The sequence below is a fragment of the Chlorocebus sabaeus genome, chromosome 11 (assembly GCF_047675955.1).
Source record: "Chlorocebus sabaeus isolate Y175 chromosome 11, mChlSab1.0.hap1, whole genome shotgun sequence".
Lineage (NCBI taxonomy): Eukaryota > Metazoa > Chordata > Mammalia > Primates > Cercopithecidae > Chlorocebus > Chlorocebus sabaeus.
Genome location: NC_132914.1, coordinates 16,532,952 through 16,559,843, shown reverse-complemented (window position 1 = coordinate 16,559,843; position 26,892 = coordinate 16,532,952). Strand labels below are relative to the sequence as shown.

The 26,892-nt window shown below is 37.3% G+C and overlaps 1 protein-coding gene across 11 annotated transcripts in view; it reads left to right on the top strand.

Moving 5' to 3' along the window:
• Positions 1–26,892, top strand: part of EPS8 (EGFR pathway substrate 8, signaling adaptor) — a 168,162-nt gene that overhangs the window by 34,673 nt on the left and 106,597 nt on the right. The window contains exons 1-2 of one of the 11 annotated variants that reach the window (XM_037990117.2): positions 18,065–18,164; positions 20,878–21,066. The exons of 6 other annotated variants lie outside the window; for them this stretch is intronic. Coding sequence is in view for 1 of the 5 variants with exons in the window: in XM_037990116.2 (XP_037846044.1) it covers positions 18,586–18,597 (12 nt within the window). In the remaining 4 variants the exon portion in view is untranslated. Of the gene's footprint in view, positions 1–18,051; positions 18,165–18,538; positions 18,598–20,877; positions 21,067–26,892 lie in introns of those variants that run through there. 4 more of the 11 variants (XM_073020512.1, XM_073020511.1, XM_073020513.1 and 1 more) reach the window with 4 other exon arrangements.

Here is a 26,892-nt window from a genome sequence, read left to right as displayed (position 1 = left end):
AAGGATGAATACCTATTCACTTATTCCTCACTTGCCTTCAAGCCATGCCAACTACTAAATCCTCAGATCAGCTACTAAATAAAACAGGAATATGTTATTATGTGACTCATCCTTCTTGTTTTTCCCCCTGTATTTCAAATTTAAAATGGTGTTGTGGGAAGAGATTCAGGATTTCCATTCCTGCTTTTCCCTTTCCCGCCAAGCTCATGACCCCTGCCAGCTCCATCTTTTCCTTCCTCTGCTTACAGTTTTGGTTTGAGTTCTGGATTCTTGGAGTTTATAGAACAAGAGTCATTTAAACTCTTTTTGTTTTTTCCAAATGGAACAAGTGTCTTAATTGAGGTCAGGCCAACACTTAGGGTGACAGAATCTTGTCCTCACCTTCCCTGGCATAGAGAGAATTCATGCCAAGGAGAATGGTGTGAAACTGTGAACCCAAAGAGCGTCCATTGGGATAAAGCTGATGTCCAGTTGGAGGCACAACACAGTGACTCTTTTGCCAGGCTCTGTTGTTCTGTTTGGTCCCAAGCCAGATGGCGGCCTGGCGGGTGAACCATTGGCTCTGGCCTTTCTTTCACCTCCTCAGGTATAGGATGAAATGCCCAGCTGTCCCTTTCCTTGCATGAGTGACCCTGTGGAAACAGTAATTGCTCTCATTGTTACTTAATGTTTACTGATTTTGTTTAAATTTTATTTTTAAAAAATATGGTTTATTGGTAGTATGAAAGCATCAAATTACTCAATGAAATTCAGGAGTGGAATTTATTTAACACCATACTTGAGTTTAAACAGAGCTTCTGGAGTGAGCATGAGAGAGGAAGTGGGCAGATTTGAATGAGATTGAACTGGTATAGTTCATGTATTATATATCATTATTTTGATCGCTAGAAGTACTTTTGAGATGTGCTTGCATTAGAGTTTTAGTACGTGTTATCTTTTGGCCACTTTGTAGCATCCATAAGATGGAAATGAGCATCCAAGGTCTCCCTCAAATGGAAATACATCCGCTGAATCTGATGCGACTTATGCTTTTGTACCTGGATTGTACTATAATATTAGTTATGCCTTATCCGAATAATGGTAACAGCAATAGCATTTACAGGTCTTACCATCTGTCCAGTCTCAAATGTAGTAGGAGCTATTTGAAGCTATCAAGAAGGAATTCTGAAAAAGAAACAAAGACCTTGTCATTCTACAGAGCTTCATTTTTAAAGATCTTCCATTTTCATACCAGCTTTGATTTCTATGATTATGATGCATTACTAGTAGCATTTTTACAATTTTACTTAATTTTTACTTCATTAAAAAATCTTTTAAAAAGTAACAAGAAATGTCTAGGAATGTTCTTGATAATGTTTCGGACACACAAAAATGTTTCTAAACAAAGCAAAATTACTTTGGCGTGTTGCCTTGGGCAGAGGTGGTAGGGATGGTGCATTTCTCCCTGCTGTGGCCCTATCCAGGGTCTCTTGTTCAGCACTGGATTTGCAGCTCAAAGAGATACCCTAATTTCTGAAGGATCTAGTTGCTGCCTGAGTCACATTTCTTTAAGCCACAGAGCTATAAATAAATGATGGTTATCCCACAATTGCCCCTTTTACCATCATGTAACTGAAATGATGCAACTAATATTGTTGATGTTATTAGGAAAGTAATGGTTCTTGCCTTGCCTTTCTCATAGGATTTTATGATAATGCAATAAGATAGTGGATTCAAAGGTATTTTTAAGGTGTTATGTGATTGATAAAGAGGCATTACAATTATTACTGTTATTACAATTAATTTTCCTACTATTTTTATCATGATCAACATCACCATTATTAACATCTTCACTGTCAGGGTATAATTTCTCAGGTCCATCTCCTCTGCCTCCTGAGCAGGAAAGAGAAGGGAAATCATACCCATTGGTTATTACAATTATAAAGACTTTTTTTTTCCCCTCAGATAATCTGGGGGTTCAATATAATAATGTTTCTGACTCTGGGCCCCTGAATTTCTTTTAATTCTATTGCTGGGAATATTTGACTCCTGCTAAAGGGCTCAACCTAGGCTAGAGGGGCCAGCTGTTTAGGGGAATTTTAATAGTTCTAATTCGGAGCTGCTTGCTTGATATCAAGCACCATTGCTACTGATTCTGTGTCAACTTTGTGTCCCAGTCTGATAACTGGCCTTCTGTCTTGCTTGTATGATGAAATTCTCAACTATACCTTAAATCCAGTCACTGATTTCCTGTATTGGCATTTTGCCTTGGCCTTAGAAACCTGCCCAGAATCTCTTAATCCTCCTTGATTTTCTACACTTTGCTGGCTCTCCACCTCCCCCACACCCATGCCTACACGCATGCCAGATTTAACTCCTGCTTGAGTCTCAGTGTCTTCATCAGAAGTCTAGTTAACGTCTAACATGTTATCTGAGCTATGGTATAAGTAGAATATGGTAAGAAGGATGCTAAGGAGGAGGGAGAGTATAGAGGAGGGAGGGAGGAGAGAGCGAAATGGCATGAATATAGCATAAAAGTACAAGGGATAGGTATATTCTTTCTTTCACTAGGGTTGTGACCTTTGTAAAGGCAAAAAATGTTGCCCCTTTTTTTACTGCTATGTCCCTAGTTTCTGAAACTGCCCAGTATTTAATCTATCCATTAAATATTTGTTGAATAAGTGTTTGCAGGGGCACACTAATTGACTGGTTTGCCTGGAGGACACTTGAATGTGAGCTTTTTAGGACTGGGATCATTGAAGCCTTGTTTGTTGCTTTAGTGCCATATGTTTTGCCAAAATGAATGAATAAATGTTGGGATCAGTGGAGTTCAGGCTAGAAGGCAGAAATTGATAATGTGGATTCTTTTTTTTCTTGAGATGGAGTCTCACTTTGTCATCCAGGCTGAAATACAGTGGCGTGATCTCAGCTCACGGCAGCCTTCATCTCTTAGGTTCAGGCGATTCTCCTGCCTCAGCCTTGCTAGTAGCTGGGATTACACGCACACACCACTATGCCTGGCTAATTATTATATTTTTAGTAGAGACAGGGTTTCACTATGTTGGTCTGGCTGGTCTCGAACTCGTGACCTCAAGTGATCCACCCGCCACGGCCTCCCAAAATGCTGGGATTTACAGGCATGTGCCACCACGCCCAGCGATAATGTGGATTATCGAATACTGAACTAAAGATTTGGTCCTTATTGTGACAAGGAGAGAAACAGTGTCCTTCTGTATCTTAACATTTACTTTTACTGGCTAATGTGCTAAGAGTTTTGTTCTTGCAGTATACTGTAGCTTGAGCTGAAGGGTTCAGAAAGAAAATCCTTTTGATACTAAAAAAAGAAGGGGTATTTTTACATAAGATGCTTCTTTTTGAGTTAATATAAATCCAGAATCTTAATTGGTAGATATGTTTCTAAAACATGGTTTTTAAACATTGCTTATATGGATAGTCAACATGTTTACACACAGCAATGCTGGAAGTATGTTTCTATTCAGTATCATATGAATAATAACTATGGTTTCAAGTACTCAACAAAGCGATGAAAAGCATCCACTGTTTTCATTCTCGCTGGCTTACTTTGCCATCCTGTGGTTGGTGTTGAGCAATTATTCACTGCTTGAGGCTTCTTGAATCTGGGAACCAGAGTGAATATTTCCAGGTGTCAGATTCATCTCTTCATCAGCCTGTACTTCTAGAGTCTAGCATTGTCCATATTAGACCATAAAGATGTACACTTTTCAAACACTATGATTCTGGGAAAATGAAAACCTATGTAGAGTACAACGCAAATGCTCAGATTGAGTGGGGGGGAGTTTATCTTGATAGACACATGTCCAGGAATTTCTTTTTTAGGTTTTTATCTTCATTGAGTTATTGGACTGCTTATGGGATCAAAGCACCTTGGATTGTAATAAACATTGTTTCATATATAAATAGGAGCATTTTTTGTGTGTGCGTGTGCATGTATGTCTGCCATAGGATGGAGTATGAAGCCAAGCTTGCTTGTCAGGGACAACTGCTTTGCCAGCCATGAACTAAAACTGGAGTTGGAATTAGGGCAGGGCCATGGCAAACTCTCACTCAGCACTGGAGTGGCAGGTGTGTCCTCTACAGGGTGGGAGATCATTGTCACTCTTGGCTCCCCATTTTCTTCTTATCTTCATCCAAGCACCCGGCAGTTTAGAAAGATAGAGTCCAATTCTGGAGGCAGTTGTCCTCAGCAGGAAGAAACAGGAAAGTTATCTGAAATCTTAGACAAAAGGAACAAAAGGCAGTGGGCTTTTAGGTTTCTGAAGTGTAACTATTCTACGGAAGGAGATTCGTTTTTCTTAGATGAATTACTATAGTCTACTAGATTTTGTTTACATGAGGAACTGATTTATTTTGGGCTTACTGGTGTGTGGAAGCACAACTAATATTCCCTAACTAATGTTAGAAAACAGGAAATAAAGAAAATATCTGTAATCTCAACTATAATCGCTTAATTTTATATTTGATTTTAATGAATAATGAACAATGTAATACAAAGATATTATGAACAATATGATATATGTTATTTTGATTAGGTTAATTTTTCTTCCTACCACTACCACTATCATAATTGTTATTGTCATCATCAAGTATTTATTGAGTCCCTGCTTGAGTGACGCATAGTCGCAGCAAGAGTGAAGAAGAAAAATAAAAGGAAAATGTGGAAAATGTGGTTTCTTGTAAGGAGATTATTTTCTATTTTGGACTGAACATATATCTTGGAAACAAATTATAATAAATGATTTATTCATTAGGCAAATGATTATTGAGCTCTATTATGTGCAGGCCCTTTGCTCAGCGTTTGAGAAATAATGTTGAATAAGACATTCCTGCCCTTGAGGATACTGTCCAGGGTAAGTGATAGACAAGCAAATAAGAATTTCAATAAATTATAATGCATGAATTGTCAATGAAATGCCACAGACAGTGAGTGCTATAAAGAATATTATATTAAAAGATATATTGAAAAGCCTATTGGACAGTGTTGGACACCAGAATAAAAATTTTAATTATTTCTTATATTGGTCCTTAGTGAGAGCCTAAGGCATAACCTTAAATAGGTAATCAATACATTTTATGACTAATGAAGGTAATATAGTTCAACATTTAGCTCTTCCAAAAGAAAACTAGGGTGGATCTTGACAAAAATAGTTAAAAGTGCCTTAAGTTTCCTCTGGCATCAGTTGTCTCAGTATTTGCCTTTGCTGGAGCTTAACATTAGCATTTGACAAGTACATAAAGTGCTGATGTTCTATGGTGTGGAGGAAAGAGACTATACGTTTTATATTCTGGATTAGCAAGTGTCAAAGTTAGCATTCCATTATGAAATTTAGGAAACCAGATAGGCTTTTTTTGATGAGAAGACGGGCTAGGCAATGGATGTTTTCGCCCTTTAAGGAGTATATGTGAATAAAAGAGAAAAAGCTTAGGTCTGTTATACATTGGATATTTTGTCTTTACCTGACATAAAACTTGTTGCAGAATATAATTTTATCCCTAGAGTTATTCCATTTTAAACCAACTGGGCATATTTTCTTTTCTTTATATCAGATGAAAGGAATGAAAGCTACGTGTTTATACTTTATCTGAGTTGTTCAGATCCAGAGTGAAAAATACAAAGGCAACTGTGGAATTTCTCTCCCTGGAGATCTTTAAGAAAAGGTGTAGGTGTTCAGACACTTAATTGACTGAAATTGTTTCTGTAGAGTTTTGTGTGTCCTACTTAAAAAAACAAAAAAACAAAAAAACAAAAAAAACAAGATGTGTAAAAATCCAGACTTAAAAAATTGATATTATTAAGGATAATTCTTTACTTTCTAATCCTCATCACTTTAGTTTTCCTACTTGGTGGATTTATTTGGTAATAGTTGAATACTTAAAATTGGTGAGCATTTGACAAGAATATTGCTTCGTAATATTTTAATTGATATTTGTGAAGAATTTTGAAGTTTTCAAAACATTTTACATTATTATATCATTTGCTTCTCAGTGATCTTATGCAGTAGACACGACTGGTATTATGATTTTCTCCCATTTTGCTGTTAAGGAATCTGAGGATAAGAGGCTCTGAGACTTCACTATGAGTTATTAAGTTGTGGGGCTTGGCACAGACCTTTTGATAGCAAATTCTCTGCCCTTTTTGCATGCATGAGGCATTACTTTTGTTTTGTTTGGTTTGGTTTGGTTTGGTTTTGGTTTTTGAGATGGAGTCTTGCTCTGTTGCCAAGGCTGGAGTGCAGTGGTGCGATCTCGGCTCACTGCTGTCTCCGCCTCCCTGGTTCAAGCGATTCTCCTGCCTCAGCCTCCTAAGTAGCTGGGACAATGGGCACCTCCACCATGCCCAGCTAATTTTTTGTATTTTTGGTAGAGATGGGGTTTCACCATGTTAGCCAGGATGGTCTCGATCTCCAGACCTTGTGATCTGCCCACCTCAGCCTCCCAAAGTGCTGGGATTATGGGCATGAGCCACTGCGCCTGGCTACTTTTTCTTAAATTGGAGTATTTATGCTGTTTTATATTGAAATCAAGTCACTGAAGATTCTGGAGAATAGGATCATATCTCTGGATCATTCATTTCTTCTTTCTGTAAGCTGAATGATGGCTGAGGGAAAGGAAAATATGTTTTGGGGTCCCCACTAGTTACTTTTTTGATCATTTGCCACTTTCTTACTAATGCAGTGTTATAGATGGTAACTGGGGGTTCTCCGATGGGTTCACAAAAATAATTTAACTTATAAAATTACTGCATTGGTAGTACTGGAACTAACCAGTTGCTCCTAAAATAGTGCATTTTGGTTTGAAAAACAGATTGGGTTTCTAGGAAATGGAGTAAGTTTGTTAATGTACTAAGATTAAGCACTTTCTCATAACCATATTAGCTATGTATGATATCCACTTCAGCTTACCATTGATAAATTAGACCATGCACTTAAAAGAACCAAAATAAAATCAGTTTATTAACTGTTGAGTCTTTACATTAGAACCACAGTTTATATAGGTTGTTTTAAAGTTAATATTCCAAATGTGCACAGCAAATAAAATCTCTAGGAAGAAAAATAGGATATATTATTGAGGGTTACTAGGTTAGGCTTCATGTATGGAGATAATTTTACTTTGTAGTTCTGGTTTGAAAAGTTTATTTTCTCTGAACACTTCCTGCATACAAAATATGTATTGACTGTAGAGAATTTAAAAATATCAGAAAAAGACAAAGAAAGGAGTCCCTTGTTAACCCTTCTGTTTGAGAGCAGTTTTGGTAAGAAAGGAAGGTGAGTTCATTTTCTAAGAAGAACTAATTAGTAGGGCGCTATGGTAACTGACATAATTCAGGAGCATGCAAACCATAGCGGACAGTAGGAGAATATGCTTAGGGGATGATCGCAGGTGAGTTTGATTAGCTAAATTATGGTGAACCATGATTTCCAGGATAAGAGATTTGTTGTTGTCCAATGGAAGGGATTCCAGAGCTCTTCTAATCCAGGATTTGCTTTCCAGGTAAGGAAACCAAACTGAGTGGCTCAAATTACTGAGAGGAAGAATTGGGGCTAGCACCCAAGCTTCTTGGTTAATAAGCTAATAATGTTTCTTCTGTTGTACGATCTCATGTGTTGCCATTGTTGGTTCTGAGAGAGAGGACAGCAGTGCTTTTTGAATGAATTCTTACAGTCTTAGAAAAAGAATGTTGCTTAGAAGGGGGAAGTTATTTAAAATTGGAAGACCAGTTAAGCTCATTTTGATAATCCAGACATGCGATGATGGAGTCACCAGTGGCTAGAGTGGTGAGGAGAAAGGAAGTGCCATTAAAATAAGTGAGAACATTTGAAGAGTAAGCTTATGGTGGGAAAGCTTATGGTGGGAAAGAAAATTTGTTCTATTTTGAACAAATTAGAAATCAAGGAGAAGTGTTTGATTAGGCAGATAATAATATGGGACTGATATTCTAGCTGTTACATTATATTTAGCAGCTAAGGAGGATTGACTGGCTGGTTAGCATGCAATATAATCCTTTCACACAGTACTACTGAGGGCAGTTTAGTTCTAGGAAGTCTCCCCCTGACTCCTGCTTCAAGGAAAGATTAGTTATATATTAGATGCATCACTGACTGAAACATTTGTTTAATACACTGGTGTAGGCAAACTCACCTCAAAAATACCAATACTGGCCTGATTATATAATTGTATGATGCTTCTTTTTCTCCTATAAAGGTGTTCATAGAATGCAATCCCATGTAAAAGCTGTGTGTTAAAGAAAATGATGTAACCCTTCAACATCATTGTGACATTTTATGGCATGATTGCATTTATTGTCATGATAGTAATTCAGTTTAATAATGTTAACTAGTTTCATTTGGACCACATATTTGCCCTAGTCATTCATCCTTTGTTGTTTTAAACTTACATGTACTGGGAAACCACATATAATAGCTCATAGCTCTTGATGTTTCTACTCAAAGGCGGAGAACTTGAGCTATTATCTAGATAGTCTATGAAAATTTTAAAGATGGGGCAGTGCCTTTGTTTAATTCCTCTTTGTGTATTTTCAAGGATTTGAAAGTAAATAATGAGAGGTCTGTATTTTGCCAGCAATGATTGGTACACTCACCTGACAAAATAAAAGTGATTTCTTTTTCTGTGGTTTAAAGAATTTTTTTTTTTTGATACATAGTCATAGATTTTTGGAGTCAGATAGGGACTGTGGAGATTGTCTAATTCAGGGATAATACCTGGTTTCCATTTCCATGCTGACTTTAGAATGTAGTAGTGGCTGTTTAGAGCAAGGTTGAGAATTCCCACATTTTTGGGTTCAGCTCAGCATTAAAGAGTGTAATGATAAATTATTGATGTCTTTTATGGGAATGGGGAGTGCCCACACAAACGTCACGTACTTGCTATCCTGATCTAGTCTAGTTCTTTTGTTTCTCAGGTAAGGAAACTAAAATCTACTGAACTTAGTCTGTAATAATCAGTTAGGTTGTAAAGTGTTCTTTTATACTAATTTCTTTGAAACGGAGTTTTTCTTTACAAATACTTTTAAAAATAATGGACAATTGGCCAGGCATGGTGGCTCACACCTGTAATCCCAGCACTTTGGGAGGCCGAGTTGGGCAGATCATGAGGTCAGGAGATCGAGACCATCCTGTCCAACACGGTGAAACCCCATCTCTACTAAAAATACAAAAATTAGCTGGACGTGGCGGTGCGTGCCAGTAATCCCAGCTACTCGGGAGGCTGAGGCAGGAGAATCACTTGAACCTGGGAGGTGGAGGTTGTAGTGAGCCGAGATCACGCCACTGCACTCTAGCCTGGCGACACAGCGAGACTCCATCTCAAAAATTAATAATAATAATTGTCATCATCATAGACAGTTAAGTTTTTAGGCTAGTTCACAAAAGACTTTTAAAAGTATTTGTTAACGTTATCCGTAACTACTTGGTTTACTTAAATTCTTGTTTGTACTATTCCCATAATCTGTGTTTCAGCATTTATCATACTGTGTTGTAATTGTTTAAGTTTGAAACCAGCCTTTACCACTTAGTACCTGTATGAATTTGCAAGTTACTCAAATTCTACATGTTTCAATTTTCTTGTCTCTTGAAATAGGACAGTACTACAACTTACCTTCATGGACTTGTTACAAGAATTAAATTGTTAAATATGTAAAGCACTTAAAAAAGAGCCTGGAACCTTGAAAGAGTCATGAGAATCCTTCTCAATGGTGCTTTAGGCAGCAAATATTAGCTGGCAAGTGCTCAAATATTAGCTTTTGTTATTCTTACTGGTCAGTTTCAGTCACTATAGTTCATCCATGTATACTTGGATCTAGAGCAGTGTCTGCATTTAAATAAATTTCTTTGAAGGACCAATTAAATAAGGAAGGGGCAGAGGAAGACGCTATCACGTGGTATCTCATAGGGTGAAAGAGGAAGGAAGAGGCCAGCTCTTTTAACAAAGTGCTATTTCCATGGTTGTTGAGCTCCACTCTAGAAGAAAGTTTCTTTTTCCTTAATCATTAAGACTTAGTGTTGCTGGTCTCAATGCCATGTTGCAAAGGCAACCGTTTGATTAATCTAAGCTGGAGTAGCTAATAGTTTCCCAGTGGACTTTACACTTTAGAAGATGATATTTGCTAACCAATTACCTCTCTCCTCTTGGTAGTGTTTTTGTTGCCATCACAAAGTCAGGGACAGGGCAGGCTAGATAAATTGCAGGGCCAAGAGCAAAATGAAATGTGGGGGTTCCAGCTAGGAAAGTCACTTTCCCCTTCTACCCCAAACCACAGATGGTCAACCTACAAACGATCCTGCCAGGATTCGCTTGGTACCTGAATTGGGGGTGGGCAAGAGGACCCCACTGAGTTGCCCTCCTCACCGCTGGCTCAGGAGGGGAATGGCCATTTCCTCTCTGCAACCCAGTTTCTGTCCCTAGTGGAGGGGGCTGGCCGGAGGCAGGACTGCACATGAGCCACAGTGCTAAGCCAAGCTCTATTATCCCTTTGGGCTTTATGTACAAAACACAAATTCAAAGATACAATTATTAAGAATTTAAAGATTATTATCACAGAACAAGGTCCTGGACCTTTTGAGCCCACGACTGTATGCAGCTGCCTGCCCATGAAGCCCACGTTGGTGAAGAGCAGGTTTTTAGATATACCTCTCTGGGTAGGGTCTCCCTTGTGGGCAGTCCAGTTCTGCCTGGGAACTTGGATTTTAGGACAAGTCTCCATTATTGGTCAGTTTCTTGGCTGCAGCTGCTTTGGAACATACAGGTCACTAAAAGCACCATTTTTTAAAAAAGAAATGTACCTTTTTTCTATCATTACCAATCCACATAGATGTACTCAACTTAATGGTTGTGGACATGATGCATTAGCCATGTTTCTCTTAATTTCACTACAGGGAGGTATTATTGTTTCCGTTTTACACACTGAAAACTGAGGCTCAGAGTAGTTGATAAGTGCCTTTCCTGAAGTCATGTATTAATTGGCAGAGCTGAAGTTTAAGCTTGGGAGAGACTGTCTTATTCCTTAGCCTTTTTCCTGTTTCCACTGCCTCTCATGAAAGTTTTAGCATTAAATCTATATGACACATATGTTCTGGCGGCAGTTTTTTTGCCTCAGGAACTTCCCATTTATTTATTTTTATTTTTAAAATTTTTTCTAGATGGAGTCTTGCTCTGTCGCCCAGGCTGGAGTGCAGTGGTATGATCTCAGTTCACTGCAACCTCCACCTTCTGGGTTCGAGCAATTCTCCTCCCTTGGCCTCCCGAGTTGCTGGGATTACAGGCATGCACCACCACACCTGGCTAATTTTTATGTTTTTAGTAGAGATGGGGTTTCACCATGTTGGCCAGGCTGGTCTCCAACTCCTGACCTCGTGATCTGCCCACCTTGGCCTCCCAAAGTGCTGGGATTCCAGGTGTGAGCCCCTGCTCCCAGCCTAGGAATTTCCTATTTAGTGAACTTAGTGTGTATACTTGTAAGTGCTCTAGAGTTTTTAAGCCCTATAAGGATTTTAGTTATTAATAGGGATTTGGTCCGTTATGCAATAAGATTGTGCATCTAGGAGTTTGATTTTTTTTCTAGTGTTTTGCTCACAAGTTTTCTAGACTGCTCAGATTTTTCCTTTGAGCATGATTTTTATCCTTAACTTTGCTGTCACCTCGGAGTAACTTCTTTTGGTTAGTATTCTCTGTATTCCTGAGTCCCTGTGTGTCAGAGAATGTAAGAGTTGAAAATAGTAGACTACCACAAGGCAACAAACATTGCTTTTTAAAAGCTCATTAAAAACTATCTAAAGTGACTCTCAAGGGACCTTTAGAGGCTTCTTTGAAAAGCTTTGTTTACTAGTAGCCTTCTGTACTAGTCAGAGTTCTCCAGAGACAGAAACAATAGGATATGTATCGATGGATGGATGGATGGATGGATGGATGGATGGATTATAAGGGGTTTATTAGGGGAATTGACTAACACAATTGTGGAGGCCGATAAGTCCCACGATAGGCCATCTGCAAGCTGGAGAACCAGGTTAGTCGATTGTGAGCCAGGGAAGCTGAGGACCTAAGACCCCAAGGAGTTACAGGTGTGAGTCTCAGGGGCCAAAAGCCAGAGACCCTCAAGTTCTAACATCCAAGGTCAGGAGAAGAAGGGTGTCCTGACTATGGAAGAGTGGGAAGAAATTCACCCTTCCTCCACCTTTTTGTTCCATCTGGTCCCCCAGTCGATTGGATGGGTGCCCATCCACATTCAGGGCAGCAGATCCTTCCCACCAGTCCACCAACTCACACACTAATCTCTTCCAGAAACACCATCACAGATACACACAGGAGTAATGTTTTACCAGCTATCTAGGTATTCCTTAATTTAATGAAGTTGGCACCCAAAAGTAATCATCATACCTTCTGTTTAGGAATGTCAGTGGTCAAGAATGTGGACTGTACTGTCTGACAAATGTGGCTCAAATCTGGCCTCTGCCCCATGACCTTGGGACTTTCAACACTTTTCATAACCTCTTTAAGGCCTCAGCATCTTTACCTGTAAAATGGGAGTAATACTTACTACTCTCAGGTTATTGTAAAGATCACATGAACTAAGGCATATGATGTGTTTGGTGTTGTACCTGGCACATAGAGTGCTATCAGTGAGTAGTAGCTATTATTATAGATTAAAGGATCTAGGCTTCGAAGAGTGATCCAGGGATGTAGTCTGTGCTATGTTAGAGCAATCTGCATAGACATGCCTCTGTGGGCTAAGGGGTCAGAATAAGACCAAATGAAAGTCTCTTGAGAGTCAAGTCTCAGGGTTGGTAGATTTAGCTCCACCATGGACCGTTTAACTGTGGCATGCTTAATGATTTAATCTGAAGTCCTTGGAGTGAAGGTGTATGCTTGTATGTGGATTCAACAAACATTTATTAAGCACCTGCTACTGCCAGGACTTTGTGGGTGCTGGTATTACAAAAAAAAGCAAGTTGGCCTGTGTCCTTTTGTAGTTTATATTCCAACTATGAGACAAATATGCAAACAAATGACTGATATTAAATACAACATAAGTGCTTTAAGGTAAATGCAGCATGGCCCAGGGGATAAAGTGAGTTAGAGGGAAGTTGTTCTTTGTTAATATTTTATCTTCAGGGCTAAGAATGTCCTTATTATATATAGAAGGACCTTCAGTAAGTTCAATGAATTATTTTGATATTTTTAGTACAGATTAATCCTTGAAACACCAAACATATTGAAAATGTAAGTTAACTTTGGGTATTTAAGTGACAGAAGCCCATCTTTAAATTTTCCTAACAATATTATTTATCCTTAATCTTCACAACTTAGGTGAATAGGAGTTACAGGCAAAATCTTGTTAATTATGTGAAGTCTACTAATAGCTGCAATGTACAGAAGGGTTTCTTAGTCACTCAGAGTGGGTGTGTTTCTAAATGATCATTTACACCTATGGGAAATATTGCTGGCATTTGAGAAATGACTCTAATATTAGAATAAAAGTGATATTAATTAGAATAATAGTTGGATATTCATGATTAAAATATTAGCTACTATGTATTCAACACTATCTACCAGAAATAACAGTAGGAAATATATGTATTTTGGTAGTTTATATATAAGATTAAAATAATATTTCTATGAAGAGCGAATTCCCCTCATTTACTATTTGTTTAGCTAATTTTAAAGTTTGTATAAAAAATGGAAAAATGCTGCTTTCTTAGTCTCTGAGTTTTTAATGGCAGGAGTCATAGGGAAATTTTTGATGTACTTACAAAAAGCACCTGAGGAATATAGAGCAAATAGATCCAAATCATAAACATATATTGGTAAATGAGCAAAAATGGAAAATAATTTGTGTCGAAGGACTGTTGAAACAGTTTTACTAATAGCTCTTAAAAAAGAGTCACTAGGATGTGCTTTGAGAACTATACCTTCTACAACACAATGGCATCATTAAGTTTTTAATATTTGGGTACGTAATAGTTAGCATCATGGGCTCTGAAGCCAGACTTTCTGTCTACAATTTTAGTTCTTCACTTACCAGTGTCACTTTGGGCAAATAATTTAATGTCTTCATGCCTCAATTTTATCATCTATTAATTTAGGATAATAATAGAACTTCCCTCATAAGGTCATTGTGAGGATTAAATGAGTTCATATACATTGGGCACTTAGAGCAGAGCCTGGAACACAGTAAGCTCTCAGTAAATGTTGGTTGTTGTTATTGTCATTGTTTTTCTTTGTAGAGAGGAGGAGGGATGGAACTTCTGATGCTTATTTTTAATCTATGTTACAGAGTCTTGCCTTTGGTATATTTTTTCTAAACTATTTTGTTTGTTTCAGCCTTCTTAAAGTCATGCTTCGCAACCCTTTCTGAACTAAAGCGTCCAGGCTTTGAAATTCAGTAGCTGATAATGTCATAAAAGGAGAAAACTAAACATTGTATGTCTTTTGTTTAACCTCTGTTACAGTACCAAATAGTATTACAATTTACTGATATTTGTGGTGGTATTTTCTATTGAGCTGTGAGCTTTTTGAAAGAAAAAACCTACACTGTTGTGTTTGGTACACTGTCTGGTACTAGGTATGAGGCCTGAGCCCCTAATAGTTGTTCTATTAACTATTCTAATATCTCATTTATCAGGTTTACCTAATAGTATGCTTTTCAAATTCAAAAACAAGTGAGTTTCCTAGCTGTCTAGCTACATGAATTAAAGTGCGTTACTTTAAATATGAAGATTTTATTTTTTTAACGATTTAGGATAATTTTTCTTATAAGCATTAAGCACATCCCATCCTTCATAAGCATAATGTAAATTCATCATTATGCATACTGTTTATTTGGGCTGTAATATAGTGTCTCCATGGAGGGTATTGATATGTGCTTGGTTGTATGGTTCTATATCACATACTCTCAGGATGCCTTATGCATTTTTTCTTTGCATCTTGTGTATTATTTTTCTCTTATTATTATAATATATCTATTTCTTTCTTATATTCTTTCTTTCTGCCACATCTAGCAACCCTAACTTCCTAAATTCAAATTGAATGCTTCTAACCTGCTGCGGATTGATTTGCTAATTTTAAAGTTTGTATAAAAAATGTTTGTATAAAGTTTATATAAAAGAGTAGAAACATTAGAACCTAAAGAAAAAGAAAGATTTATTAGTAAGATCTTAACCAAGCTTGAGGGCGTCTTCTGTGAGTAAAATGCAGAAGTTCAGCACATAGAGGGTGTGACATCTATTTAGCTAGCCATATAGGTTTTACACTTTCTTTATGACATTGCTCAGGTTGTCAAATATGTGTGGCCTGCAGGCAAGTGATTTTTTTATTATATTAACGTCTGTACAGAAGAATGGAATTCTCATCTTCAGTATTTCCATAGTGTTAACTTATGGCGTGGGAATTCAAATGCAGATTTCCCTTACTCCAAAGTCCATTTTCCTTGCTGCTAGACTCATGTTATAAAAAAGTTAATATTGTTAATTATTATAGTTCGTTAAAGTGCCATGGTAACTAGGGTAGTTTTTGGTTTAAAACACAAACTCGGCCGGGCACAGTGGCTCATGATTATAATCCCAGCACTTTGGCAGGCTGAGGCAGGAGGATTGCTTGAGCTTAGGAGTTTGAGACTAGCCTGGGCAACATAGTGAGACCTTATCTCTACAAAAAAATGTAAAAAGTAGCGGGATGTGGTGGTACACACCTATGGTCCTAGCTACTTGGGAGGCCAAGGTGGAAGGATTGCTTGAGCCCAGGAGGTTAAGGCTATAGGGAGCTATGATAGTGACACTGTACTTCAGCCTGGGCAACACAGCAAGACCCTGTCACAAAACACAAAAAACCACAAATTCTTTGTCTTTGTCCTATTATTGGCATTTTTTCCTATTTGAGTTTTTAAAAATATCCCCAATTATGGATTATTTAAATATTTAATTGATGGATACATATTCAACATATATTTTACAATAGTAAGTTACACAGATATAGATTACATTTAATAACATGTACTTTTAAAAGGTCTACAATTTAAATAATCTGATTACTATGTTTATTTATAGGCTTTGAGCTCAATACACGTGCCCAACTACATAGAAGAAATACTTAAATGTGCCTATTTTACTTACAGTGTATAAAATGCTAGAAAAATATTAAAAAGATGCAAAATAAAGTAGCTTTGAGGCATTTGGGATTAGACATGGATTCAAATCATAGTTTTAATCTTAGAATGTTAGCTTTTTCAGTACTTCCCAAGGTTACTGTAAGGATTAAGTCAAGTGGCATTAACATGGGATGCACCATTTGACAATATTTGATCCTTCATGATATCTTTCCTCTTCATTGTTTCCATCTATATAATTTTGAATCTTGATAAAAAAGAGGGAACAAAAAAGTATAGGAAGGAATGAAATATATTTATTAAGCAAAAGCAACTATGGGTTACATATTGTACTTCAAAATGAATATTTTACTTTTATCATTTTGTTACATGCAGAACCCCTTTAATTTAGCCTTCATTGGACTTAAGTAGAAATGTAAGAATTGGAGCTTATTTTCATTTCTGAGGTGAGTTCATTTGTAGAAAAATTAGTATATTTGAATCAGTCTTCTGTTTCTTTGGAAACTTTGTCATTTGCATGTACTCAGAAATACTGCAATTATCCATGAAATGCTGTTAGTGTGAAGTCGTGATGAGGGTCCCAGGCTAGGTGTTTGGAGCTCCCTGTCAACACCTGGGCTGTGCTGCAGATGCCCTTCAGTGTTGTGACCCTAGTTCCTTGATGTCTTTGTGTCAGTTTGCTTATTTTTAAAATGGGAATGGTGTGGCAGTTGGCCCTGCTTACCTTCCAGCTTACATGTTATAAGAATCAATTGAGATCATGGATATGAAAGTATTTTGTTATGAAAAATGTAAGGTAAAAGTAATAATATTGTGAATTGTCACAGTGAGTTAAATGGGAATTAACAGTTACATGCAGAGAATCTTTTAAGCATGAAACTTTTGAATGTTATTGTAGCCTAGTGCCCCTGGAACAGTAGTAAGACAGGGCCATCTTATATGTTGTTTCTGAATAAACTGGCAAACAAATAGAAGAAAAGGAAGAGGAGGAAGCAGCTGAGGAGGAAAGAAAAGAAAACTAAACTGATTATATAGTCTTGAAAGCATTGGCATTTTTAGAATTACACATCACTTGGAAATTTTTGAAGGAATTATTAATCTATAGGTAATTAAAAATGAATTTTCTGGCCAGGCGTGGTGACTTACTCTTGTAATCCCCGCACTTTGGGAGGCTGAGGTGGGAGGATTACTTGAGCTCAGGAGTTTGAGACCAGCCTGGGCAACATGGAGAAACCCTGTCTCTACAAAAAATACAAAAGTTAGCTGTGGGTCTCACCTACTCGGGAGGCTGAGGTGGGAGGATCACTTGAGTCCAGGAGGTCAAGGCTGCAGTGAGCTGAGATTGCATCACTGTACTCCAGCCTGGGCGACAGAGTGAGACCCCTTTTCAATAAAATAAAAATAAAAATGAATTTTCCATTAAAAACCAGCTTATGTTATTTTCAATGTTTTTACATTTCTTGCTGTGGAGAAAACCCTAGTCCCTTCTCTAGAATTTTAATCATTCATCTGGATGCCTTGATATATGTGGTATGATGCTTAGTAAAATGGAATGGATATTTCTTCTATCTCCATGAGTTTTTCCATTTGTTTGGTTTTCTTTTTACCTGTCTTTATTTCTGTTGTTGTTACTCTTCCATCCACCAAGAACATGGGGTCCTCTTATCTCTGGGATGAGGTTTTTTCGTATGTCCTTTTATTCTTTCTTCATCTCACAAAAGATATACCTAGGTTTTTTAAAGGTGCCAGGATACTATTGAATGAATGTAATTACTATAGGATAATGGTTTGGCTTTGTGTCCCCACCCAAATCTCATCTCAAATTGTAATCCCCAGAATCCCTCTGTGTTGAGGGAGGGACCTAGTGGGAGGTGATTGGATCATGGGAATGGTTTTATTGTGTTGAACAGTTCCTCCTTCACACACTCTCCCTTCTCGCCTGTTGGACGGGCTTGCTTTCCCTTCACCTTCCACCGTGATTCTAAGTTTCCTGAGGCCTCCTAGCCATGCTTCCTGTTAAGCCTGTGGAACTGTGAGTCACTTAAACCTCTTTCCTTTATAAATTACCCAATCTTGTGTAGTATCTTTGTAACAGTGTGAAAATGGACGAATATAGTACGTTTCTTTCCAGTATCTGTTTTGGGAGAGGAATGCTGGTCAGCTGCTAGTAAAATCATCTCCATGTACTCCATTATTTAGGTATTCTTCGATTCTAGTGTGGTGGTTGTGACTACCTCGGTGGTCATTTTTGTCTAATGTTGCAGCTGCTATTTTTGTGTTTTCGTCTAGAAGAAAATGTTATATTTTCCTCTCATAGCTTACTTATTCTGTTCCTTGCATAATGATTGAGGTGACTGTATTCAAGGCCTTAACAATGATTAACAACATGTCCCTTAATCTTCAGAGCTAGCCCAAGAGTTTCATTCTCCTGTGGCCACTGTAACCTCCAAACTATGAGTAATCTGGCAAGTACTTTTGTGTTCTCTTTATTGCAAATCATATTCTTTTTTATCTTTAAGAAATGTTTCTTAGTAAGTAGTAAGTCATTTATTTGACTTCTCCAAAAAATAATTGACTATTTAAAGAAAAATAGTTTTAAGGAACATTTACCAGTTGCTTTTTTATGTAGATAGTGAGTGCTTTTTATGTAGATAGGATGTAGCAAAAAGACCGGGTTTCATAGTCTTCACTGTTTAGTTTTGGGCATGCATGCTCTCTGAGCCTTAAATTTTATAGTTGTAAAGAGGGTGTAGTGTTGGGATTGTCAGGCTTAAATGAGATAGTATACATAAAATGCCTAGTACATTGTGGAGCACAAAGAAGTTCACAGAATAATGTAATTATTCTTATTACGGGTATCTTCTCCTCATTGTTGTTGTCATTATCACCATGATTATGTGGGAAAACCTAAAGGGAGTTTTGTACTAAGGGGCTCAAAATGGAATGCGTTGTTGATGAAGGTCTCGATACAGTAGATCACCTTGACAAATTGTGTTGTCATCGTTTCTTTGATACACCATTCATCTTCGTTAAGATGAGACTATACAGCCAGCCCTAGAGATGTGCCAACATTTCTGGCTGAGATTACTATAGGCTTATGAAAATGGGTTAATTGGTCACTAATGAGCTGCGTTACTGGGAATAGGGCTAGAGTTTTATGAAATGCATAATTTAACTTTAGACTTATCTACTTTCAGGAGTAGACAGTTATTTAAGTAGTAGCCAATTTGAAAGAAAAAAAATCTACCTTTTCAGTTTGTTTCCTTTTTATGGATAAAATGAAAAAATTCCATCCTGAAATCATATTTTAAGGAAGAGATACATATCGTGATTAACCCTCCAGCTTTCTTTTGCCTACACACACACACATGCACACACACACTTTATCTTCTGTTTTTCATTCAGAATATGACTGCACAAGCTGTAGGAGTTAGCTAGCAGCACATTGAATAGCTTCTTGCTGCCAGTTTGGGGGATGATTGAAATTATTGACCCTTACATGAAGACGAAATGAAATCTGTTTATGCAAGAATACTAGAAAAAAATCTTCTCTATTCAGAAAATACTTTACCTCTTAGAATCTTTAACATGAAGTCAGTCACATGATGTAAAAAAGCCAATTAAAAGTCAATTAAGGCCAGGCGCGGTGGCTCATGCCTGCATTTCTAGCACTTTGGGAGGCCGAGGTGGGTGAGGTTGGGATTTTGAGACCAGCCTGGCCGACATGGTGAAACCCTGTCTCTACTGAAAGTACAAAATTTAGCTGGGCATGGTGGCAGGCGCCTGTAATCCCAGCTACTTGGGAAGCTGAGGCAGGAGAGTAGCTTGAACCTGGGAAGCTGAGGTTGCAGTGAGCCGAGATCATGCCATTGCACTTCAGCCTGGGCAACAGAGTGAGACTCTGTCTCAAAAAAAAAAAAAAAAAAAAAAAAAAAAAAAGTCAATTAAACATTTTTAATGGTGGAAGTCTTATTAAAGTTTTATATTCCGAATTTGTCTTCAAAATACTTTGAAAAAAGAATAAACATTTCGAAGGCTACAGGAATTCTGTTTAGAGGATTTGGTTAAGCTAGCTAAAAACCTGGATAGCAGTGCCCACGACATTTTAATTATTCTATCTAAAAAAGATGAATTTCTATGTCACATAAAGACATGCATTTAAGGTACTATGATATATATTTTTGACTGAACTTTCTGCACAAGATGCATTTCTGAAATAAGTAAATGGAATATTTTAAATGTCATTTGTGAATCTATTTTTAAAGCAATATTTAACATCTAATAGACCTTGTGTGCTATTGTAGATGTTCTTATTTATATGTAAAGGAGGGCATTCTATTTGTATCTCTTTTTTTAGTTGTGTGGGAGATGCAGTTATTTTCTGAGGGGAGTGAAGGAAAAGAAGGGGTATGTTATAATTTGAGGACATAGTTATTATGGGAGACTCTCTTAAGGAACCAAAAAGAAAGGAAGTATTGATGAGCAGCGGTCAGAAACTAGTCAATACTGATAACAATGTATAGTGATCCTAATAGGTTCGTAATTCTCTTAAAAGGAAAACAGGAAGCAAACATAGAGAAGATTGAATAGTCGTATGCCAGGGTAAAGAAAAGGCCCCTGCCCTCAAAGAGTTTATAATTGTACACAAACTAGAATTATCTATCTTAAAGTCCCATAGTTTTTAAGCTGCCTGCAGACAATTACAGTCTAGTTCTAGCGTATCTTGTGGAATCTTTATTTTTCAGATTGTCTTCAAGTACCTAGCGCCGTGCTTACAGTTTATACTCCCAAATATTGGTTAAATTAAACTGGATGGAATCAAGTGCTAAAGGAAAAGTCATGCTTTTATTCTTCTTCCAGTGATGGACAGCAGAAGTTTTAGAGTAATCAAGATCTGAATTTAAAACCCGGCCGTGCCACTTAGGTGGTCTTGGGCAAGTACCAAGCTCTGAGCTTTTATTTCCTCTGTTGTAAAATCATAATTATCATACCTATTTCATAAGTTAGCTGAATGGGTAAATGACTCTGTGTGTGTGTGTGTGTGTGTGTGTGTACTACAAAAGTGTTTATCAAATAACTGTAATTATCAATATGGTTATCAAAACTAAGGAAAAGTTGAGATGCCCCCAAAGTCATAGAGATGGGAGTTGATATAATGGAGAGGGTTCCAGGTGATGATGGACTTCAGAAGCTACACAGGTGAATTTACAGTGTTGTGATAGCCAGTATGGACCCATTTTAGGTTCTTGATCCCTAGAAGTGTATTGTCAATAGTTAAATCAAAATGTATTTAAACAGGATTAATCTGGAAATACTATTCAAGAGGTTGTGGGGAGGTACAGACCTTGAGAGTTAATCATACCTATGTAAACATTAATGAAGGCACTGTACATATCAAAATAAACCATATTCCTGCTTATGAAAAGTACCTCAACATATTTAGACAGATTGAAATCATACATGCATTCTGTGAACACAGTGGAGTCAAACTTGCAATCAATAACAGAAAGATGAGTAAATCTCCAACACTGAGAAGATATGCAACACGCTTCTAAATAATCCATAGGATAAAGAGGAAGTTTCAAGGGAGATAAAAAATACATTGACTAAATGAAAATGAAAACAGAATATATCAAAATTTGTGGGACACAACTAAAGAAATTCAAAACTAACAGAAATGCAGAATGCCTTTGAGTCCTTTGATGCCATCAGTAGATTGGAGAGGACTAATGAAAGAATCGGTGAGCTTGGAGGTAGGGCAATAGAAACTTTCCTAACCGAAGGCATAAGAAAAATGAAAAAACTGAAACAGAATATTTAAGAACTATGAGACAATTACAAAAGGTGTAACGTATGCAGAATGGGAATACCATGAGGAGAAGAAAGAGAGAAAGGATCAAAAGAAATATTTGAAATAATAATGACTGAGAATTTTCCAAAATTAATGATAGACATCAAACCACAAATCTTGGAAGCTCAAAATTAGTGACAGACACCAAGCTCAGGATAAACACCAAAAAATCTACAGACAGTCATGTCTTACTTAAATTGTAGAAATTCAAAAACAAAGGGAAGATTTTTTGAAAGGTTGAGGGGTAACTTCACCTTACCTTTAGGGGATTAAGGGTAAGAATTACACCGGACATCTCTTCAAAAACCATGTAAGCAAGAAAAAGAGTAGAATGAAATATTTAAACTATTGGAAAACAGAAACAAAAATCACTTAGAATTCAGTATCCAGTAAAATCATCCTTCAAAAGTGAAGGAGGAGTGAAGACTTTCTCAGACAAAAGAACTGGGAATTTGCTGTCAGCACAGTCAACACAGCCTTACAAGAAATGTTTTTAAGAAAGATGGATTTACAGATATTTTCTGCTAGTCTGTGGCTTGTCTTTTCGTTTTCATAGTGTCCTTTAGCCCATTTTTATTGGCTTGAATATTTTGCTACCAAAGTTTGATATTAACATATATCGTGCTTTAAATATTTCTAGAAATAGCATCTCTGCAACCAACATTTTCAGTTTAAACTTATTGAAAGTCTCAGGAATGGAGTGTTATTTTGTGTTCAAGTAAATCACAAAGCATAAATATTTCACTGAAATGTAAATAGTAAAATCTATTATTTCAGGACTTGTATTTTCATGTAAAAGATACATGCTATCCTCACATAAATATGGTGGTATTAGGAGCAATGCCTGACTCTTCAAATTAAATTAATGACTCAGCACCCAGGAGAGCATTCCTGATTATTGTTGCTGTGTTTGTGTAACATTCTCTAAGGTTCTTTGTAGTGAGGAACAGATTACCTTTCCATGAGTCAGGACCCAGTCTTATTAAAAGGGCCACTGCTATAGTTTCTTTAAACTTCATCTTGGATTGTCATTAGCTTGGCACAGGACACTGGATAGATTATATACACACACATACACCCCCAAGAAACCCCCTGGTTTGAAAATGGAATCTATGAATTGGCTTCCGTGTCTGCTTTGAGAGTTATTGCCATGGTGATGAATAGTCTGCTGAGTTTTATGGTTGGCAAGATTCTTCTGGATTAGGTCACTTGTGTTTTCTTTCTGTAATACCAGTTGACTACACTTTCGGTAAGAGTTAAAGTTCCATCACTAAAAAGCTAGTAGGGAGAATGCAAAACTAATGATTTAGTAGAATTAGCTACATCAATGCTTTTAATCTGTTGATTATTCCCTTTCAGTGCTAAGTAGCAGGGGCTTACTCATTTCACAGAGCTTTAAATCTTTCCATTGCAATCAGACCTGGTAGGGAATTATTCTGTGCTGCAGTTACAAGTTTTTCATCATTTATTAAAGCATTATGGGATAACCATCTTGATAAAAGCGTCTTGGAAACTAGACCTATTTATTCCTTTTTGGGGGGAGGATGGAGTCTCGCTCTGTCACCCAGGCTGGAGTGCAGTGGTATGATCTTGGCTCACTACAACCTCTGCTTCCCGGGTTCAAGAGATTCTCCTGCCTCGGCCTCCAGAGTAGCTGGGATTACAGGCATGCACCACCATGCCCGGCTAATTTTTGTATTTTTAGTAGAGATGGGGTTTCACCATGTTGGTCAGGCTGGTCTCAAACTCCTGACCTCGTGATCCGCCCACCTCTGTCTCCCAAAGTGCTGAGATTACAGGCGTGAGCCACTGCGCCCAGTCTTATTCTTTATTTTAATGAGTTAGAATTTTAAATACTTTGCTTTACTGTATTTACAAAAGTTGTAGCAGTGGGTCAGTTGTCTTAAGTTAAATTTATTAGTATCTTCCAACATTAAAGGAAATATTAAAGTGTTTCAATTATGTTTAAAATAAAACACAAGAATGAGGAGTGATGGACACAAGTAAAACAGTTTGGGGTAATAAAATGAGTTGTTGATTTAGAGATATATACTATATGCCAAATGGTCAATCTACTTGGGGATATAGTGAGAGTTAATCTACTTGGGATCATTGCTTCTAAAGCAAACCCAGTTGTGTAAAGTCCTACATATAAAGGTAGATATTAAATCCACCAGGGAAATAATCAGAACCCCAGGTACCCAGGCTTTGTAAAAAATTTAAACAGTAAAACCATAGTTACTTGTACTTAACTTAGATTTAACTAAACAAATTCATAAAATTTCCTGAGTGGAATGATGGTTTCAGAGAGCTAGTGAATTTCAGACCCTGAAAAAATACCGCTCACTGAATCGTAGTCATTCTTAACTGTTTAACAATTTAAATCTAAGTTGTCATATGCAACAAGGTTTAAATTAGTACAGTTCTGGTTATGCTGTGTCTTTTCTAACTCATAACTTTCAGTAATGAAAATAGCTTTTCTATATAATTAGCCTGAATTAGATTTTCCTCTCTTTCCCTTCTACATCACTAATGAAACTGGAGTAATCATTTCTGCTTCTAGGATGACTGTATGATTTCATTTATCCCTAATATAGTACACACTCCATACTAGACACTCAGGAAATCTTTATTCATTCTTTCAGGAGGCAAAGCAGGAACAGATTAGCTAATTACCAGCTCAGACCAAGTTAAGAATAATAAAGCTACAGATTATCACTTCAAAATTTGCCTTTTTGCCATCTCACTATTTTAAGTAATGCCCGCTCTATGACTAATATCTCTGGCAAGAAAGCATTCCATGTGTATGTATATAAGTGTGTATCTTCATTTTTTGCTGTCGCCACACAGACATCAGGCTTTTTCACAAAATCTGACCCCCTCTCTTGACCGTTTTTTATAACTACCTGGCATGTATCACTACAGAGCTTTTGTTCTAGTCCTTCTACCTGGACTTTGGCAGATATTTGAACTCTGCTGAGCCAGTGCTATCCTCTTCAGGGATTTGTTTTTAAGATTTTCTTCCTTGCCAACCACAGAGACTAAATTTTATATCCCACAGATGAGTCTGAGATTTCCAGCCCCCTCGGTAAATCCCATCACTCTGTCACTCTTGACAGTGTAATTATCCCTCTTGTTTCTTGCTGCTTTCCTGCTTGTAATCTTTGTTCCTCAACATGTCCTTCATCTGAAAAAAAGGCACCCAATCCTTCTTCCTTTGTCAGCTCTTTAATTTCTCTTGTGAAATAATCTTCAGATATCAGCTCCCCACAAAGCCTTACTGGAGGAGAAGTGGCAATTTGCTTCCTTAAATTTTTCTGTCTATTCAGTTTTCATGAGTGACTAATAACTAGCCATCATATTAAAGTCTTCTGATCTTATATTTAAGTATGATTTTTTAATTAGATTTATGTTTTGTTCAGTGTTTATGCTGTTCAGTGTATGCATGTGGTATGTGTATGCTTTTAATATGTGTATCTATACTTTTGTATGTAATACAGATAAACCTAAAGGCCAAATTCGGCATCTCGTTTTTGAACCAATCAATCAGCCTACTGATGTGAGACAAATTTCAACAAATATTAAGACACATCTGATAAATATAAAATAAAACTTGTATGTTGACAGAGCTTGTAAATTTTTAAAATTCATATTTTTCCATCTTTTTTTTCATTTCTGTTATTTGATGATGATGAATCAGGATTCTTTTTTTTTTTTTTTTTTTTTTTTTTTTGAGACGGAGTCTCGCTCTGTCGCCCAGGCTGGAGTGCAGTGGCGCGATCTTGGCTCACTGCAAGCTCCGCCTCCCGGGTTGACGCCATTCTCCTGCCTCAGCCTCCCGAGTAGCTGGGACTACAGGCGCCCGCCACTGCGCCCGGCTAATTTTTCGTATTTTTTAGTAGAGACGGGGTTTCACCGTGTTAGCCAGATGGTCTCGATCTCCTGACCTTGTGATCCGCCCGTCTCGGCCTCCCAAAGTGCTGGGATTACAGGCGTGAGCCACCACGCCCGGCCGAATCAGGATTCTTTTAATGAAATAATGAGATCTTTGCAGGTCTGATGTTCAAAGTTGATACTGTGGTGGTGAGTGAATCACCATATAATGAAGACCCATTGTGTTACCCTATTTTAGAATTTTTCATAAGGTAACAAAGGTTTGAGAATTAGGCAGGATAGTATAAATGAAGTGCTGTGTAAACTGCAAAATGTGTGTGCACACCCGCACAGATTTTTCTTGGTTTTTTTTCTTTCTTTTTTTTTGAGACAGGATATCACTTATTGCCCAGGCTGGATTTGAATTCCTGTTCAGTCCTCCTGCTCAAGTGATCCTCCTGCCTCAGCCTCCCAAGTAGCTGGGATTACAGGTGTGAGCCACTGCATCAGCTACCTGGCTTTTCCTGAGATCTCTGAGAGTGATTTCAGGTGATACACAGTTAGTGGTATGAGATAAAGCACGTTGCTGCTAAAATTCTTGGCAGTCCCCATAAACGAGTAGAAATTGCTTCAGTTATCTAGCAGGTAAGTGTCAGATTTGCTGGCTTATTCTGGTTTATTGACACAGACCTGTGGACTTGTGGTATCCTACTGGAATGCAGAATGACATTTACCTTGAATAAGAAAGTCCATTTTTTTTTTTTTTCTTAACAAGATACCTAGGAGTGAGTGATTTGTGGATGTTGAATTCTTTTCATTGTGAAATAATTCAAAATGACAAAGTGAACTAAAGACTCATTATTTTCATTCATTGTATGCTATTTTAAGTTTTAGGAGAAAAGAAGTTTGGAGATTGTATTAGTCTGTTTTCACACTGCTGATAAAGACATACCTAAGACTGGGTAATTTATAAAGAAAAAGAGGTTAAATGGACTCATAGTTCCATGCGGCTGGGGAGGCCTCACAATCATGGCAG